General features: G+C 45.5%; 1 protein-coding gene and 1 long non-coding RNA gene across 2 annotated transcripts; one reads left to right on the top strand and one right to left on the bottom strand.

The window, feature by feature from the left end:
- The first annotated feature begins 3,499 nt into the window (after positions 1-3,499).
- On the top strand, positions 3,500-5,308 carry LOC139562446 (uncharacterized). The gene is made up of 3 exons (XR_011672356.1): positions 3,500-3,569; positions 4,061-4,099; positions 4,539-5,308. It is a non-coding gene; the product is annotated as an uncharacterized lncRNA (long non-coding RNA).
- Positions 5,309-8,054: 2,746 nt separating this feature from the next.
- On the bottom strand, positions 8,055-11,113 carry LOC139562445 (golgin subfamily A member 6-like protein 26). The gene is made up of 3 exons (XM_071380162.1): positions 11,011-11,113; positions 10,555-10,785; positions 8,055-10,077 (listed from the first exon to the last, which is right to left on the bottom strand). Exons 2-3 carry the CDS (start codon positions 10,690-10,692, stop codon positions 8,086-8,088), a joined length of 2,130 nt encoding a protein of 709 aa, XP_071236263.1. The 5' UTR covers positions 10,693-10,785; positions 11,011-11,113; the 3' UTR covers positions 8,055-8,085.
- Positions 11,114-17,661: the final 6,548 nt, after the last annotated feature.

Genomic DNA, 17,661 nt, shown 5'->3' with positions numbered 1-17,661 from the left:
ACATCATCTTTATTATATAACCTGATGTAAAATGTATTATGATCAGTACTCTCGAGAATAAACGCTATTGATTGATTGATTTTAAGACTGGTTTCTGTCCATTTTATGCTCATAAGTATCTTACAAATTCTTATGTATGGGCAAAGTGTTTTAATTGAATTGGTTGATAAACATAGGAATTAAATTCCTTTAACAGTGGGGTGCTGGCCCAGGTGGGGCCAGAGGGGGAGAGAGTGGTGGCGTACTTCAGCAAAACATTTGACAAACATGAGCGCCGCTACTGTGTCACCCGGCGGGAGTTCTTGGCTGTTGCGGCTTCCGTAAAACACTTCAAGTACTACCTGGGTGGCCTGCCCTTTACTGTAAGGACTGACCACTCTGCTCTCCAGTGGCTCATGTCTTTCAGAGAGCCAGAGGGGCAGGTGGCACGCTGGTTGGAGGAGCTTCAGCCGTATGACTTTACAGTGGTGCACAGGGCAGGGGCACGCCACTCCAACGCCCTGCACTGTAGACGGCTGCCGCCACTGTGAGCGGAGAGAGGGACGGGAGAGAGAGCTGTGTGCAGAGGAGGGGGTCTGTGCCACAGTGTGTCGGGCGAGCGGGCCTGTCTGCTGTGAGCTGCAAACTGTCGACTTGGCTGAATGGGGGCAGCAGCAGGGACGGGACACAGACCTACAGCCAGTGCTAGTGTGGGTAGAGGCGCAGGTGAGGCCACCTTGGGAAGAGGTGACAGCGCTCTTACTCGAGACCAAATGGTAGTGGTCAAAGTTTGAGCGACTGCGGCTGACTGATGGCGTGCTACAGCGGGCATGGAAGGAGTCAGCTACGGGAGAGGAGAGGTGGCAGGTGGTGGTTCCAAAAGCATTGCGGGAGGCTGTGCTCCAGAGTACTCATGGGGGGGTGGGGACTGGACACTTTGGGGTCACAAAAACACTGCGCTGCCTCCGTCAGGGCTTTTACTGGGGGCAGCACAAGAGGGATGTGGAAGACTTTTGCCGCCGCTGTGATAACTGCACAGCGAGAAAGGGCCCCCCAGGCCGCTCTCATGCTCAGCTCCAACAGTTCCCAGTGGGGGCTCCCATGGAGAGGGTGGGAGTGGATGTAGTTGGGCCGTTCCCCACCACAGACAGTGGAAACCGCTGGGTGCTCACGGCCATGGACTATTTCACAAAATGGCCCGAGGCCTATGCTCTGCCTGACCAGGAGTCAGAGACCATCGTCAACGCCCTGACGGCGAGGATGTTCAGCAGGTTTGGAGCTGCAGTGTCCATCCACAGCCATCAAGGCAGAAACTTTGAGTCCTGTGTGTTTACCACCATGTGTGCGAGGCTGGGTATGCACAAAACCCGCACTACTCCTCTCCATCCTCTCCATCCAAGTGATGGCCTTGTGGAGCGCTTCAACAAAACGCTTGGACAGCAGCTGGCCATCGTCTCTGCCAAACACCATTGTGACTGGGACAAGCACCTGCCTATGGTCCTCATGGCATGCCGCTCCGCCGTCCAAGACTCCACCTCCTGCACGCCTGCCCTCCTCATGCTGAGGAGAGAGATCCGCACCCCTGCGGAGATGGCGTTTGGTCGGCCCCTGGATAGCCCTCATGTTCCCCCGGGGCCGGAGTATGCCCGGAGACTCCAGGACCGCCTGGAGACAGCCCACACCTTCGCCAGAGAGCAGCTGGTGAATGCAGGTGTGAGGCAGAAAAGGAACTATGACGTGCACACCCGGGGAAGGCACTTTGTGGCTGGGGTCTCTGGGTCTACAGCCCCCTAAGGAAAAAAGGCAGATGCCCCAAGTTGGACAGTCACTGGGTGGGACCCTGCAGCATCCTGGAGAGGGTAGGGGAGGTTGTTTACCGTGTGCAGCTTCCTCCCAGGGGGAGAAAGGTGGCACTGCACCGGGACAGGTTAGCCCCATACAGAGGGGCCTCTGCTCCCCAAACCCCAGGGACCTCCACAATTCCCCTCTCTGGCAATGACATTCTCCAGGCACCCACCCCCAGGTGCCGCAGACAAGGCTCCAGACAGCCCACTCCCCCTGTCTCCCTCCCTGTGTCACTGCGTGGTTCCCCGGAGCCACGGACTGTATTCCCTGTTCCCGCTTCCTTGTCCCCCATATCCCTTCCTTCATCCCCTGGGTCTCAGAGGGGCAGCCCCCTGCCACGGATGGAGCCCCGTTTCACATCTGGACACTCCACGACCATCACGGCCAGGCAGGCAAAGGAGATCTCCGGGTCGCTTCAGAGACTTTGTTTGTTCCCTCGGGGACGAGGGACTTTGTGGTGGGGGGGCTGTGTAGCGACCCGCACAGACAGCGGTGTGTTATGTGGTAGGCTATTAGTGCGTTGTGTTGTACTTACCAGTTTTCGCGGGGTCCGACATGCCAATCAACCTGCTATCTGCCAATCACGGGGATGCCTGGAATGTTCTGATGCCGGGCATCCTGGTGGTTGGCGGAGTGGCGTGGAGGGGGGTTGGGCAGGGGGATGGAGCATTGGAAGTTAAGACCAGGTTTAGCCATTGTTCTCTCTCTTACGTCTGGGCTTCACAAGAGAAGGTCACGGTTGGCTTGTGGGGTATCTTTCGTTTATTTGGCGTGGGCTACGGCCAAACAGTAGCCTGTGTAAAGTTGGGTTAATAAACCGTCAATTCGTAAACTCAACCCTCTGTCTGAACAATTGTTCCTTTATGATCTAGTCAGGTCATTATAGTATGGAACTGCTGAAAGATAGCCATGTCACTCTGGTGATTGTTTGCACTGTCTGCAGCTTGATCAATGCACGTTTCCTACAGGCAGCACACTCTTTGGCTAACGTCCATAGCTAGTTTACCTTGGTCATTGAATCGCTTGTCCACACGGTAAGAAATATATTTCACACAGGTTGACTCTTCGACGTGTGAGATATGCTTATTGACCTCTTCGATTGTTTCAAAGACAGCTTCGTCGCTCTTTTTTGTTTATTATCTGCTACCAATGCATATAAACAGTCATATAAACATTCAAAAATGTCGCTAGCTAAACTAAAGCGGTAATGTTTGCGATTATTTAATTGGTTCACGTGACCCGCCTTCTTCAAATTGTGGTTTCTCATTGATGTAACGCGAGATCCGTCACTAAAATGGAAACAAACGATTGGCTTCTATTCAAAACTAATCAACCATTTTCTTACACGTTATTAGATTGCGACTGTTGAGGACAACAGACGCTTGACGGTACCGAATTTAAAATCTTTTTGTAGCAATTTTCGTCAATGTTTCAACAGAATACAATTCGGGTTACAAATCGTATATTTTGCCACTGGCATAGAAGTTATACTTTGTCGAGATCATGGACTCAGTTATCAAGGACAAGACTACTGCACGTACAACCACTTGCATCAGGGACCAGTCAATGGTCCTCTTCACAGTCAAGACACAGCAGTGGTCCGATTTAGCCAATTGCTTTCAGGCAGTATCGAAGAGATGTACCTCTAGACCTCTAGATGTACCTTCTCTACCATAAATCACGTCTGCAGCGATTCCATTGGGAAGATTCAGTCAAAGCATTACCACTTGGTTTACACATGCAAGGTAATGGATGAGATTTTAAATGGAAGATCAGTTCTTTTTCACATCATGTATCTACAGTGACAGTCATAGCATGATTTGGCACAAGATTTGGTTGGTGAGGTGATCAAAACACTGGTACTCAGTGTATCCACAAAACATCTCAGAGTAGGAGTGTGATGGATTTTTATTTGTATTTAACTTTTATTTAACTAGGCAAGTCAGTTAAGAACAAATTCTTATTTACAATGACAGCCTAGGGTCAGTGGCCAAAGCCCGCGAACAGGAATATTCCAAGTTTAGACAGAAGGGGGGAGTCAGATCGCTATGATCGCCAGGAACTTTACTTTTGGTGTCTATTTTTAATTGTTGCGCTACTGGTGCTGCCTGTTGATGTTAGGTAGGCAGCTACAGTAGCTGAATGATGTTAACATCTTCGGGTTTTGTTTCATTACATGTATTTTATTTCATCTGGGTGTTTGTGTCACCTACTAACACCCTGGTACTACCCGTAGCTCCCGTTCTCCTCAGTCCGAGAAAACAGTGAGACAAAGGTTTGTGTTGCTGATTACTCCTTTGTTAGAAGTCCATAACGTGAAATAAATAAAACATCCCAAGGTTAATGCTGTATATATTGTTATAAGGGAGTGTGAGACTATTGAAACATGTAACTTTCAGAGTTTTATTGTTGTTATTAATATAGTTGACAGAGTGCTGAAAGTGCTGCTGTTGCTAGCTAGCATGCCTTTCTGTGATGCAGACGGTTAGATGAGCTGCCGGCTGGTGCTGGCGTTGCATTATGGGAGATGTAGTTTGGTCCTTTACGGTATGAATGGAATAGAGGCGATTTCACACGTTGTAACTTGTTTATGTTGCAGTGTTTTTGTACATGAGTTGTTGTATTTTGGTACTGTCAACACTGAAAGCACCAAGCAACGCATTGGGGATGTGAGACAGGATATGTGTTTTACCTTTCTTCATGCTCCTGTGTAGAACAACTTGTCAGATGGTGCATTGGAGACTGATGTGTTCCTGTCCTGTCTTTTCACAATACTATTGCAGGTATGGTTCTATTGTCTAAGAATTAAGATGATACATTCTTTGTATTAAGGACTGGTTATTATTTTATAGTATACATTATGGCTTTATGTATGAGTGTGATTGTGTGAGTCCGAGAAAACACAGAGAGAAAGAACAACTTGTCAGATGGTGCATTGGAGACTGATGTGTTCCTGTCCTGTCTTTTCACAATACTATTGCAGGTATGGTTCTATTGTCTAAGAATTAAGATGATACATTCTTTGTATTAAGGACTGGTTATTATTTTATAGTATACATTATGGCTTTATGTATGAGTGTGATTGTGTGAGTCTGAGAAAACACAGAGAGAAAGAACAACTTGTCAGATGGTGCATTGGAGACTGATGTGTTCCTGTCCTGTCTTTTCACAATACTATTGCAGATCAACATAAAAGCCTAAAAGAGAGCCGTGGTGTCGCTCTTCATTTCTTGGTTCTCCTGTGGTACATAAGAGACCCGCTACATATATATATGTACATGTATGGTTGTCGTTATTGTGATGTGTGTTTTGTCCTATATTTATATATATATTGTAATGAAACAGGCAGGGAGCAGGTCTCGAACCCTCGACCTTCTAACCCGAAGTGCAGCACGCTATCGTCCAGCACGCTCGTCCGGCAGAGTCGATTTCCGCGCTTATAAACCCAGGGTCGTTACAATATATATATATAAATAAATATAGGACAAAACACACATCACAATAACAATACATCACGCAAAGCAGCCACGACTGTCAGTAAGAGTGTCCATGATTGAATCTTTGAATGAAGAGATTGCGATAAAACTGTCCAGGTTGAGTGTTTATTTGCAGCTTGTTTCTGTCTCCTGCTGCAGCAAACTGAAAAGATCAGTTTAGCCTTTTAGATAATAATGACTACGATTATATGGATAGTGTATAAAGTTCAGATTCACCCTGACTCTTCTAATAAACTGTATCATTATTTGACTGTAAATGATCTGTATGCAGGTGTGCTCAACCAGGTCAACGAAGAGGATATCTAAGGTAGCCTATCATAAAGGTGTCCTAGTGACCTGCCCAGGATGTGAAAAACACCACATTATTGCTGACAACTTGGGTTGGTTCTCTGATCTGAAGGGAAAGAGGTTGGTGGCCAAGTTAATGTTGGTCTGAACATTTTACATGCATGCATTCTACAGTCGTGGCCAAAGGTTTTGAGAATGACACAAATATAAATTTTCACAAAGTCTGCTGCCTCAGTTTGTATGATGGCAATTTGCATATACTCCAGAATGTTATGAAGAGTGATCAGATGAATTGCAAAGTCCCTCTTTGCCATGGAAATGAACTGAATCCCCCAAAAACATTTCCACTGCATTTCAGCCCTGCCACAAAAGGACCAGCTGACATGTCAGTAATTTTCACGTTAACACAGGTGTGAGTGTTGACGAGGACAAGGCTGGAGATCACTCTGTTGTGCTGATTGAGTTCGAATAACAGACTGGAAGCTTCAAAAGGAGGGTGGTGCTTGGAATCATTGTTCTTCCTCTGTCGACCATGGTTACCTGCAAGGAAACACGTGCCGTCATCATTGCTTTGCACAAAAAGGGCTTCACAGGCAAGGATATTGCTGCCAGTAAGATTGCACCTAAATCAACCATTTATCGGATCATCAAGAACTTCAAGGAGAGCGGTTCAATTGTTGTGAAGAAGGCTTCAGGGCGCCCAAGAAAGTCCAGCAAGCGCCAGGACCGTCTCCTAAAGTTGATTCAGCTGCACCACCAGTGCAGAGCTTGCTCAGGAAAGGCAGCAGGCAGGTGTGAGTGCATCTGCACGAACAGTGAGGCGAAGACTTTTGGAGGATGGCCTGGTGTCAAGAAGGGCAGCAAAGAAGCCACTTCTCTCCAGGAAAAACATCAGGGACAGACTAATATTCTGCAAAAGGTACAGGGATTGGACTGCTGAGGACTGGGGTAAAGTCATTTTCTCTGATGAATCCCCTTTCCGATTGTTTGGGGAATACGGAAAAAAGCTTGTCCGGAGAAGACAAGGTGAGCGCTACCATCAGTCCTGTGTCATGCCAACACTAAAGCATCCTGAGACCATTCATGTGTGGGGTTGCTTCTCAGCCAAGGGAGTGGGCTCACTCACAATTTTGCCTAAGAGCACAGCCATGAATAAAGAATGGTACCAACACATCCTTCGAGAGCAACTTCTCCCAACCATCCAGGAACAGTTTGCTGACGAACAATACCTTTTCCAGCATAATGGACCACCTTGCCACAAGGCAAAAGTGATAACTAAGTGGCTCGGGGAACAAAACATCGATATTTTGGGTCCATGGCCAGGAAACTCCCCAGACCTTAATCCCGTTGAGAACTTGTGGTCAATCCTCAAGAGGCGGGTGGACAAACAAAACCCCACAAATTCTGACAAACTCCAAGCATTGATTATGAGAGAATGGGCTGCCATCAGCCAGGATGTGGCCCAGAAGTTAATTGACAGCATGCCAGGGCAGATTGCAGAGGTCTTGAAAAGAAGGGTCAACACTGCCACTATTGACTTTTTGCATCAACTTCATGTAATTGTCAATAAAAGTCTTTGACACTTATGAAATGCTCGTAATTATACTTCAGTATTCCATAGTAACATCTGACAAAAATATCTAAAGACACTGAAGCAGCAAACTTTGTCGAAATTAATATTTGTGTCATTCTCAGAACTTTTGGCCACAAGGATATGTATTATCCCTATTGATAGTGATTTGCACAGAAGAGAAATTGAACTGCAGTCATAAGTGAATCCCGTATTAATAGGCTGTAACGTTTGTGTGGACTAAAGGGCCCTACACACTTCACTCAAATGCAGCATCATTTTCTCACACAGTTGTAGGTACTTGAGTTTTGGAACAAACTATATACGATGCTCCTTCGCTCTGTTTGCATGAAGTGTGTAGCCTCCTTAAGACGAGTATTATTCCTGACTATTTTTATTTATTATTCATGTTTTTTTCCCTACAGGAACATTGAGGAAATCCTTGCAGCGAAAGGGGAGAAAGTGAAGAGGGTAGAAGAAGAGGCGGCCTTCGAGATTGTTATAGATGAGTCCGGCAAGGATACAACACAGACTGCTCAAGATGCAAAGAAACCTTCACCAGAGTCTGATGACTCAGGGAAATCATGACTAACTCTCTGTGGGTGTGTGTGCGCGCATACATGCATTTGTCGATGGACTGATCACAACAAGGACACCATTCTCTATGAGGGAGAAATAGCTATTACTAAGTAAATGCAACACTTCTTTTGATATTTCTATTTCCATATTGTTTTCATAAGATGTTGATCATTTCTTATCACACTATTTTATACCAACTGAACACTACTGCCAGAATATTCATTGGGTTTACACCAATCTTATTACTACTGCACTGATCACAATCAAACAGAAAAGGCTGATGCTTGCAATTCATTTTTATTGTAAATATTTTCTTTTGTCATCTACTCAAAAGTTGTCAATACCTCGTCCGCCGCTTTCTTCTGCTTCTTCCTTGTTCTCCTCTTCGCAGACTGCGTGAGCGGTCTCTGGACGCTGCTCCCTCTCTTCCCTCCGCACAGAGGCGTCAGATGTAGACGCTGTGACCTCGTATGCCACCACCTGTTTTGCTCTCTGTGTCTGCCCTTTTTTCTGACACAGCGCACGCCTCTTTTCTCTTTCAATCTGTGCATTCCTCTCTTCTCTCTCATACAGTTTCTCCATCTCCATCTTGAACCTGGCCTCGTGATCTTTTATTCTTTGAAGCTCTGCTCTCTTCTTATCCTCGTCCCGTATCCTTGTCTGCCTTTTCTGTTCCTCCTTCTCTTGTTCCTGCTGTATCTTCAATCTCCTTTTCTGTTCCTCTTTCCTCCTCTTCTCTTCTTTCTCTCGTGCCTGATGCTGCATCTCCAACACCTTCATTCTCTCCTTTTCCCTGTTCCTCTCCTCCTCCATCCTCTGTTTCTCAATCTTTTTCAACATCTCTGCCCTCTTTTTCTCCATCTTTTTCTCTTCCTCTGCCCTCTTTTTCTCTTCTTTTGCACGGGCCTTCTGTTGCATCTCCTGCTTGTTTCTTTCTTTTTTCTCTCTTTTTTTCTCTTGCTCTTGTCTCTTTTTCTCATGTTCGATCTTTAGTTTCATCTCTGCCTTCTCCCTTTTCCTCTGCTCCTCTAACTTGTTTTTTTCCATATTTTCTGTCCTTTTCCTTTCCTCCTCATTCAATTTCTTCAATTTCTTCTGTCTCTTTTCCCACTTTTTGAGCTCTTCGTCCCTGGCTTTTTCCTTCCTCCTTTCAATCTTCATCATCTCTTCATTTCTCTTAGCCTCGTCCTTGAAATATTTGATCCTGTCTGCGTAGCTCATGGCATTAAGTTCTTCTTTCCCTCGGCTTGCCATCATAGACAATGCATTGGCGGTTGCATATCTGCCTTCCATTTTACCACTATCAATCTCCTTCCTGTCCCTCTCACCATAAGGTTCCCCGTGTAAACATCTCTGCTGTTGTCCACTCATGCTCTCCTCACTTTCACTACTCCCCTCCTGACTTGTGACCTCACTCACACTCTGAGACACATCATCCTCAGACGAGCACGAGGGAGTCACAGCCTTCTCAGTGATGACGCGGAGCGCCTTGATGTAGTCAGCTTCTGTGTTCACCCTGTGAGCGAGCGGGCACAGCTCCTCGTAAATGGACTTCCATGTGAGTGACTCCTCACAAACGTCGTCAGGCAGGTATAGATCAGATGATTGCCTCTTGAGCACATTCACAACGTCTGCCAGGTCCTGCTGGGTTTCCCCCTGAGTGTCCTCTCGGGCGGCCACTGGCGTATCGTCTGGGCTGGCCGGGCGCTCGGGGGCTGTGGCAGGGGTATTGGATTGTTCTACTGCAGAGGAGCAGGAGGCCTCAGTGTCATCGTTCTTGTCATCGTTGTTTACCCTTTTCTTCAGAATCTCTTCCTTTCTCTTTTGGGCCATCCTCTCTTTCAGCTGTGCTTTATACATATTCGCAATTTCTGCGCCTCTCCGTTGAACTTCCTCAGACATTTCCTCAGACGATGTAATTTCTGGCCTATAGACCTCTTCCTTGACCTTTGCCTGGCCAGTCAATGAGGATCTGGGGTGGACATGCGGATGGGTCTGTCTCATCCGGGCAGGAGGGCCGGAAGCCAGGGGGTGGGATGGGACAGCAAATCGGTGTGAAGCGTGTGGGTGTGACTTCTTGGACTGAGAATGAGGCCATTTATCAGGGGAGGTGCAGCTCTGTGTGTCCAGAGGTGGAAAGATTGAGTGTTTCTTAGATGGGTCCTTCTGGGTGCCGGCAGCATGCTGGTCAGGCTCCGATTGGCTGTTGGCGAGGTACCTGTGGAGGTTGTACCAGGGGAAAGCTGGCAGTGTCGGGGAGACGGGACAAAGAATGGAGGAGGTGGAGCGCTGCTTGATCACCCCTTTATCCACCCCAATCTGTATGATGACAGACACATTTTTATTACTTAATAGCTTGATGGTCATTGATATTACTATCTAAAAACATTTACATGTGTATGGGTAATAAATATCATAGAGAAAACATGTTTTATTACTGTATATTAGCCTATTAGGAAAATGAACTTTTGGAATCATTCCAATTCAGAAATTCTTCCATTCTTTTTCAACTTTTGTCTAAGAATGCAGACCTTCCTAAGAACACTACCATTGCAGAATGCAGACCTTCTTAAGAATACTACCAGTGCAGAATGCAGACCTTCCTGAGAATACTACCAGTGCAGAATGCAGACCTTCCTCTGAATACTTCCAGTGTTCAGTTTTTAACTTGCCTTCTTATTCAACTATTCTATCTATTTAGATCTCATTTCTGTGTATCAGGATTGGGAACATCTAAAGCAACTACAGTATATCTACTTATATGAAAGTCTGATTAAAGAAAACTGCTCTTGTTACCTCCTCCAAGAGTTGGTGCAGCCTAAATATTTCTCCATACAGCGCCTTAATCTCCCTTATGTTTCCTCGCTCAGTTCTCCATGTCTCTCTAGCCAATCTCCAATGGGCGAGGTCAAGGTTATGGATATCCTCCCGCATGCCTAGTTCAACCTGGGTTCCCTTCTCATTTAGCCTCTTCTTTTTCCTCTTCTTCTGGGTTGAATCGGTGTTCTCCTTGCCCTGCCTACACACCTTTAGGGCAGTAGGGATATTGAGAATAGAACATGGTATATTTTATTATACTCATTGGATTATTATGTGCCTTCCATTGTATTTCATTGATATACAATATCAATAAGGTATAATGTTGACACTAGATCAAGCCGTAGTTAGTACAAAGTTTACACTGATTGGCCATACATGATTAGTCTGGACCACTTTAGTGGGTCGTAGATTTAGCCTGCAGATGGGCCTTACATTAAGGCTGGGGAGTTGTGAGGAGTTGTGAGGCTGGTGTGTTCTGGGCCTGTGGAGTTCAGTAGTTTCTGTGCAGAAATCGTCCTGTGCAGTCCGATTTGCCCATGGCTAGAAATGAAAATGATGACAAACATGCAGTCAGTAATGAGGTTATCGTGATACAAGTTTGTTATTTTCAATCCTAGAAAAGCTCATAGGCCTATATGTCAAAGTGATGATTTTAAATCACTGGAGTTTTGACTATGAGGGTGGTGAGAGAAAAGAGATTCTAACCATTCTTATGATGATCCTTGGGAAGGAGAACTTTCCCATAGTTCCTTCAATTACAGTAATCCTGAAAAAGATACAATATGGCTTCAAAATATTATTATTTAAATCATCTAAATTAAATTGTGTCACAAAGTAGGCCTTTTCACACTAAATCACAAGTGGTCACAGCTACTTACCACCAATCACTTCAAAAATAACCATCCAAAATATAGAAATGATTTTGACCCTGAATTGAACTTGTAAGTGTTGCCGTAATATGAGAGTAACGCTATGTCAAACCATTTAGGCTGTCATCATATCAGAATACAATCATTTATGACATCACAATTGTGATGTAATGTGGTGCCATGGGAGACCACACCCACCCTGACAGACAGCAAACACCAGAGCCACATAGGCCTATAAACCAATTTATCCATTTCTATGTTTGAAATACAGTATATTTAGTACTAGTCAGCTCATAAACATAGTAAAAACCACACTGTAGCAATGTGTATCACTTCACAGCTACTGTACATGATGCATCATGAGTGGTTGTCCTCTGATGGGACCCTATTCCCTACATAGTGTACTACTTTTGACCATGGCCGATAATGTACTTTATAGGGTTGATTTGGGATGCACATAGGACTATGTAAAAAGTACCTTTGTTCGTCCTCACAATCAATTTTGCGTTGACATTAAGTCATTTTTGCTAAGTGAAAATTATGGGACAACAACAAAGAAATGTATTCATAAGAAAAACTGTACATGTTGTAAATTCAATGTAGATTCCAGTAGTAAATGGTAGACATTGTACAACAAGGTAACTCTTCAGGATGTGGCAGAGTATGAAAACCTTTGCACTGTCTCTGATGCAGGTGTTTTTTCTCCACTCATTATGACATCACTGTGACGTCATATGGGGGGCACTTTGCCCGAGTTTGGCATCTCCGGGGATAATGTGCAGACCACTTTCACGCATATGCACTAGCGCAATCATTGCATTTCCTCCTGCATGAATGCATAATTGCAACATTACAGAATTTTTACAATTGTCACCCAATGGGACTCCCAATCACAGCCGAATGTGATACAGCCTGGAATCAAACCAGGGACTGTAGTGACGCCTCTTGCACTGGGATGCAGTGCTTTAGACCGCTGCGCCAATCGGAAGGCCAATATGAACGCAACTTCAAAGAATTTACTGAGTTACAGTCCATATAAGGAGGTCAATTGAAATGAATTCATTAGTCCCTAATCTATGGATTTCACATGACTGTACAGGGGTGCAGCCATTGGGTGGGCCTTGGAGGGCTCACCCACTTGCAGCCAGGCCCAGCCAAGGTAGCCTAGCGGTTAAGAGCGTTGGGCCAGTAATAGAAAGGTTTCTGGTTAGAATCAGCCGACTAGGTGAAAAATCTGTCTGTGCCCTTTGAGCAAGGCACTTTACCCTAATTGCTCATGTAAGTCACTCTGGATGAGAACGTCTGCTAAATTACTAAAATATAAATACAATCGCAATGGAGGCAATGACTATGTATCCAAATTAGTGACTCTGGCTGCGTTTAGACAGGCAGCCCAGTTCTTTTGACCAATCAGATCAGTTCTGAAAAAGATCTGATGTGAAAAGATCAATTAGTAAACACAGCCTTGTTGGTGGTGAAAGGAGTCTCTGGAAAGACTCCAGGCTCTGGTCTGATGACAATATTTTCAGTGGCTTTCTGCTCTTCCCATGTAAGGATAACGTACCACAAAGCTGTTATGAATTTTCATTTTTCTTGAATCCGTGGAAAACTCTGCATGTGCGTTCCTGAATTGTATAATAAAGGCTTGTCAAGTCTCTTTCTATCATGCACAGAAACAGGCACTGACACACAATCATCCAAACTGAAAGCTACAGACTGGGATTTTGGAAACTATTCAATTGTCATTTCAATTCTTGATATTTACTCATTGATTCTAGAAGAATATAACGTATCAATGCCTCATGTGCTCAGCACAACTGTCGGTTTATCCTTACCCAACATATTCACTTGCTTGATTTTGGGCATCAGGAGACTGAAAGCAATATATACTGAAAGCATGAATGTTGACATGCAGAATGTTTTGGGACTATATCAAAAAGTAGACTAATGAAACAATAGTCAGTAAAATGCCCCTTTAAACAAGTGTTTCAAAGAGGGTGCATACAAACTGTTCATAAATTGCATTGAAAACATACAGCTACCACCACAAGCCCCAATGGCCTTATCTCAGAAGACAATCCAAATATCTGATGAATAGGTGGGAATGATGGAGTGCAGCACAGCCTTCTCACCAGCAGGTTGACCAGGTCTATGTTGCTGTAGTGTTCCTCTGCGATGACCTGAGCCATGACGGCATGGATGGTTTTCTCTGTGGGGAAGAAGCGCCTCAGCGGCGGCGGGGTCGTGTCTCGGAACAGCTCCGTCCACACGTACTGGACCATCTGGTTCTTTACCTCCTTCACCTTCCTCACCCCCTGCTGCACCAACGCTCGGATGTAACCTTTGACCCTGTCGTCCATCTGATCTGCACCCTGAGGGAACGAGGAGAGAGTGGCTTTTGTTAAGTAGGGAGAAAATACCCCTAACCACTGTTACAGGGTCAGATACTTGTATTCCACAGGGAATTTTAAGAGATCAAGGTTTTATTACATCTGTCTACCGAACAGACATACAGACACTAGTTATGTAGCCTAAAGAGAGTCCAATGCAATAGATCCCATGGTCATAGTATAGTAATAACATAGCAATACCTTTCCAATAGGATGGCCCTTGTGGTCAGTGACACTGGGTATTTTGAGGAAATACTGTATCTTCCACTGCACCGAGGCTGGGTCTGTCTGGAGAGCTTGTTTGATGGAAATAGACATAACCCTCCTCAACCGTGTGTGCAAGGGTACGAGGTTATTGAGGTAGATATGTACATATAGGTAGGGGTAAAGTGACTAGGCAACAGGATAGATAATAAACAGTAGCGGCAGCGTATGTGATGAGTCAAAAGAGTTAGTGCAAAAAGGGTCAATGCAGATAGTCTGGGTAGCTATTTGATTAACTATTTAGCAGTTTTAAGGCTTGGGGGTAGACGCGGTTCAAAGTCCTGTTGGTTCAAGACTTGTTGCATTGGTACCGCTTGCCGTGCTGTAGCATAGAGAACAGTCTATGGCATGGGTGGCTGGAGTCTGATCATTTTAGGGGCTTCTTTTGACACCGCCTGGTATATCAAATCAAGTTTATTTTATATAGCCCTTCGTACATCAGCTAATATCTCGAAGTGCTGTACAGAAACCCAGCCTAAAACCCCAAACAGCAAGCAATGCAGGTGTAGAAGCACGGTGGCTAGGAAAAACTCCCTAGAAAGGCCAAAACCTAGGAAGAAAGTCGCTCTGGATAAGAGCGTCTGCTAAATGACTTAAATGTAAATGTAAAGAAACCTAGAGAGGAACCAGGCTATGAGGGGTGGCCAGTCCTCTTCTGGCTGTGCCGGGTGGAGATTATAACAGAACATGGCCAAGATGTTCAAAATGTTCATAAGTGACAAGCATGGTCAAATAATAATCAGGAATAAATGTCAGTTAGCTTTTCATAGCCGATTATTAAGAGTTGAAAACAGCAGGTCTGGGACAGGTTCCATAACCGCAGGCAGAACAGTTGAAACTGGAATAGCAGCAAGGCCAGGTGGACTGGGGACAGCAAGGAGTCATCATGCCCGGTAGTCCTGACGTATGGTCCTAGGGCTCAGGTCCTCCGAGAGAGAGAAAGAAAGAGAGAAGGAGAGAATTAGAGAGAGCCAAGATTTTCAAAATGTTCATAAATGACAAGCATGGTCAAATAATAATCAGGAATAAATGTCAGTTGGCTTTTCATAGCCGATCATTAAGAGTTGAAAGCAGCAGGTCTGGGACAGGTAGGGGTTCCATAACCGCAGGCAGAACAGTTGAAACTGGAACAGCAGCAAGGCCAGGTGGACTGGGGACAGCAAGGAGTCATCATGCCCGGTAGTCCTGACGTATGGTCCTAGGGCTCAGGTTCTCCGAGAGAGAGAAAGAAAGAGAGAAGGAGAGAATTAGAGAGAGCATACTTAAATTCACACAGAACACTGGATAAGACAGGAGAAGTACTCCAGATATAACCAACTGACCCTAGCCCCCCGACACATAATCTACTGCAGCATAAATACTGGAGGCTGAGACAGGAGGGGTCAGGAGACACTGTGGCCCCATCCGATGATACCCCCGGACAGGGCCAAACAGGAAGGATATAACCCCACCCACTTTGCCAAAGCACAGCCCCCACACCACTAGAGGGATATCTTCAACCACCAACTTACAATCCTGAGACAAGGCCGAGTATAGCCCACAAAGATCTCCACCACAGCACAAACCAAGGGGGGGCGCCAACCCGGACAGGAAGATCACGTCAGTAACTCAACCCACTCAAGTGACGCACCCCTCCTAGGGACGGCATGAAAGAGCACCAGTAAGCCAGTGACTCAGCCCCTGTAATAGGGTTAGAGGCAGAGAATCCCAGTGGAGAGAGGGGATATAGTATAGAAGTCCTGGATGGCAGGTAGCACTGCTCCAGTGATGTACTGGGCCGTACGCACTACCCTCTGTAGCGCCTTGCGGATACAAAGCTGATGCCATACCAAGCTGTGATGCAGCCAGTCAGGATGCTCTCAATGGTGCAGCTGTAGAACTTTTTGAGGATTTTGGAGAAAATTAGTGGTAGGTAAGAATGGAATTGTTGAGATTGGTTGTGGTTGTTGAGATTGGTCAACCACCTAGAAGCATTGATGGAACCAGGGTCGTATTCATTAGGCACCATATGGAAGAACATGTAATGAAATAGGGAGGGACAACCTCTACTCCAATAACAAAAGCTCCTTTACGTTTTCAGTTGCACAATGCTTTTTAACGCTTTTCCATAGTGTGCCCTAATGAATTCGATTCAGGTTTAGATGCAAAATACATCCTAGCTACAGATTGTTACACCTGATAATGTGATCTAACCAAAGACTTAAGGATGAAGACAGCATTGCCAATATAAGGTTGGTGGAAAATTCTCTGTGCTACACCAAACGGTATCTAACCTGTAACTCCCAGTAATGGATACCAAAAATATTTTGTTAGATCACATTATCTGGTGTAACAATCTGTAGCTACATGGAACACTTAAAAGCCATTTCAGAATATCATAAATAGTAGCACCCTTTGATCCTCAAGTTCCTGCCTCTTCTTGAATCCACACTTTGCCTGGCCCCTGTGGCATCCCATCAGTTTGTGTCCGATAAACATGAAGGGTACGCTGTCAAAGGGGATAGAGGGAGTACCCTTGCCGTACTTCCATTCCCAGAATAACAGGTTCTTGTCGTCCTGTGGTGTCCAACCTGTTTAGCAGAACACATTGAAAGAGCCATTAGTCCAGAGGTGTATTCATTAGTCTGATTTGCAGCAAAATATTTTCTGTTGCAAACGTTTTGTCAACGGAAGCCGTTTACTTTCTAGGAACCAAACGGAACTAAAACGGGGAGGGACTTACCTGAATGTGTCCTTGCAAAGCGTTTTATGTTTGGAGTAAACTGTTTCCGTTGCAAACTGCAACACAAAAACGTTTGCAACGGAATCCGACTAATGAATACACCAGTAGTTTGTGGAGGTTACATCACTACATAAGAATATTAATCAATCAATGTAGGTAGCTAAATAGTATTGTAGCGACCTGCACAGACAGCGGTATGTTATGTGGTAGGCTATTAGTGGGTTGTGTTGTACTTGCCAGTGTTCGCGGGGTCCGACATGCCAATCAACCTGCTATCTGCCAATCACGGGGATGCTTGGAATGTTCTGATGCCGGGCATCCTGGTGGTTGGCGGAGTGGCGTGGAGGGGGGTTGGGCAGGGGGATGGAGCATTGGAAGTTAAGACCAGGTTTAGCCATTGTTCTCTCTCTTACGTCTGGGCTTCACAAGAGAAGGTCACGGTTGGCTTGTGGGGTATCTTTCGTTTATTTGGCGTGGGCTACGGCCAAACAGTAGCCTGTGTAAAGTTGGGTTGATAACCCGTCAATTCGTAAACTCAACCCTCTGTCTGGACAATTGTTCCTTTATGATCTAGTCAGGTCATTACATTGGTGTCAGAAGTAAAAACGTTGATAAAAGTTAGCCAGCTAGCTAGCGGACTTCTATGGCTAGCTACCGTAGGTGAGAACGGGGGTTGAAAATGCTTTGAGGAAACCCGAAAGTGAAGGTGGAGGTAGGGGACAATTATGGCCAAGGAGGTGCGTATGCATGGACGTCGGAGGAGCTGGCTGAGGAGATCGCCAGGGCATCGGAGCCCAGAGGCCGCTTGAGGGAGGACGTTAGAGTGATGGCGGCTGAA

The sequence above is a fragment of the Salvelinus alpinus genome, chromosome 32 (genome assembly GCF_045679555.1).
Source record: "Salvelinus alpinus chromosome 32, SLU_Salpinus.1, whole genome shotgun sequence".
NCBI classification, from domain to species: Eukaryota; Metazoa; Chordata; class Actinopteri; order Salmoniformes; family Salmonidae; genus Salvelinus; species Salvelinus alpinus.
The sequence above is the reverse complement of the archived record's forward strand: the minus strand, read 5'-3'. Positions and strand labels throughout refer to the sequence as shown.

Excerpts from the sequence above, each read along its gene's own strand:
- LOC139562445 (XM_071380162.1), bottom strand. The coding sequence starts at position 10,692 with ATGCGGGAGGATATCCATAACCTTGACCTCGCCCATTGGAGATTGGCT. Across the intron at positions 10,078-10,554 it reads TGCACCAACTCTTGGAGGAG|ATTGGGGTGGATAAAGGGGT; the intron begins GTAACAAGAGCA and ends GTCATCATACAG.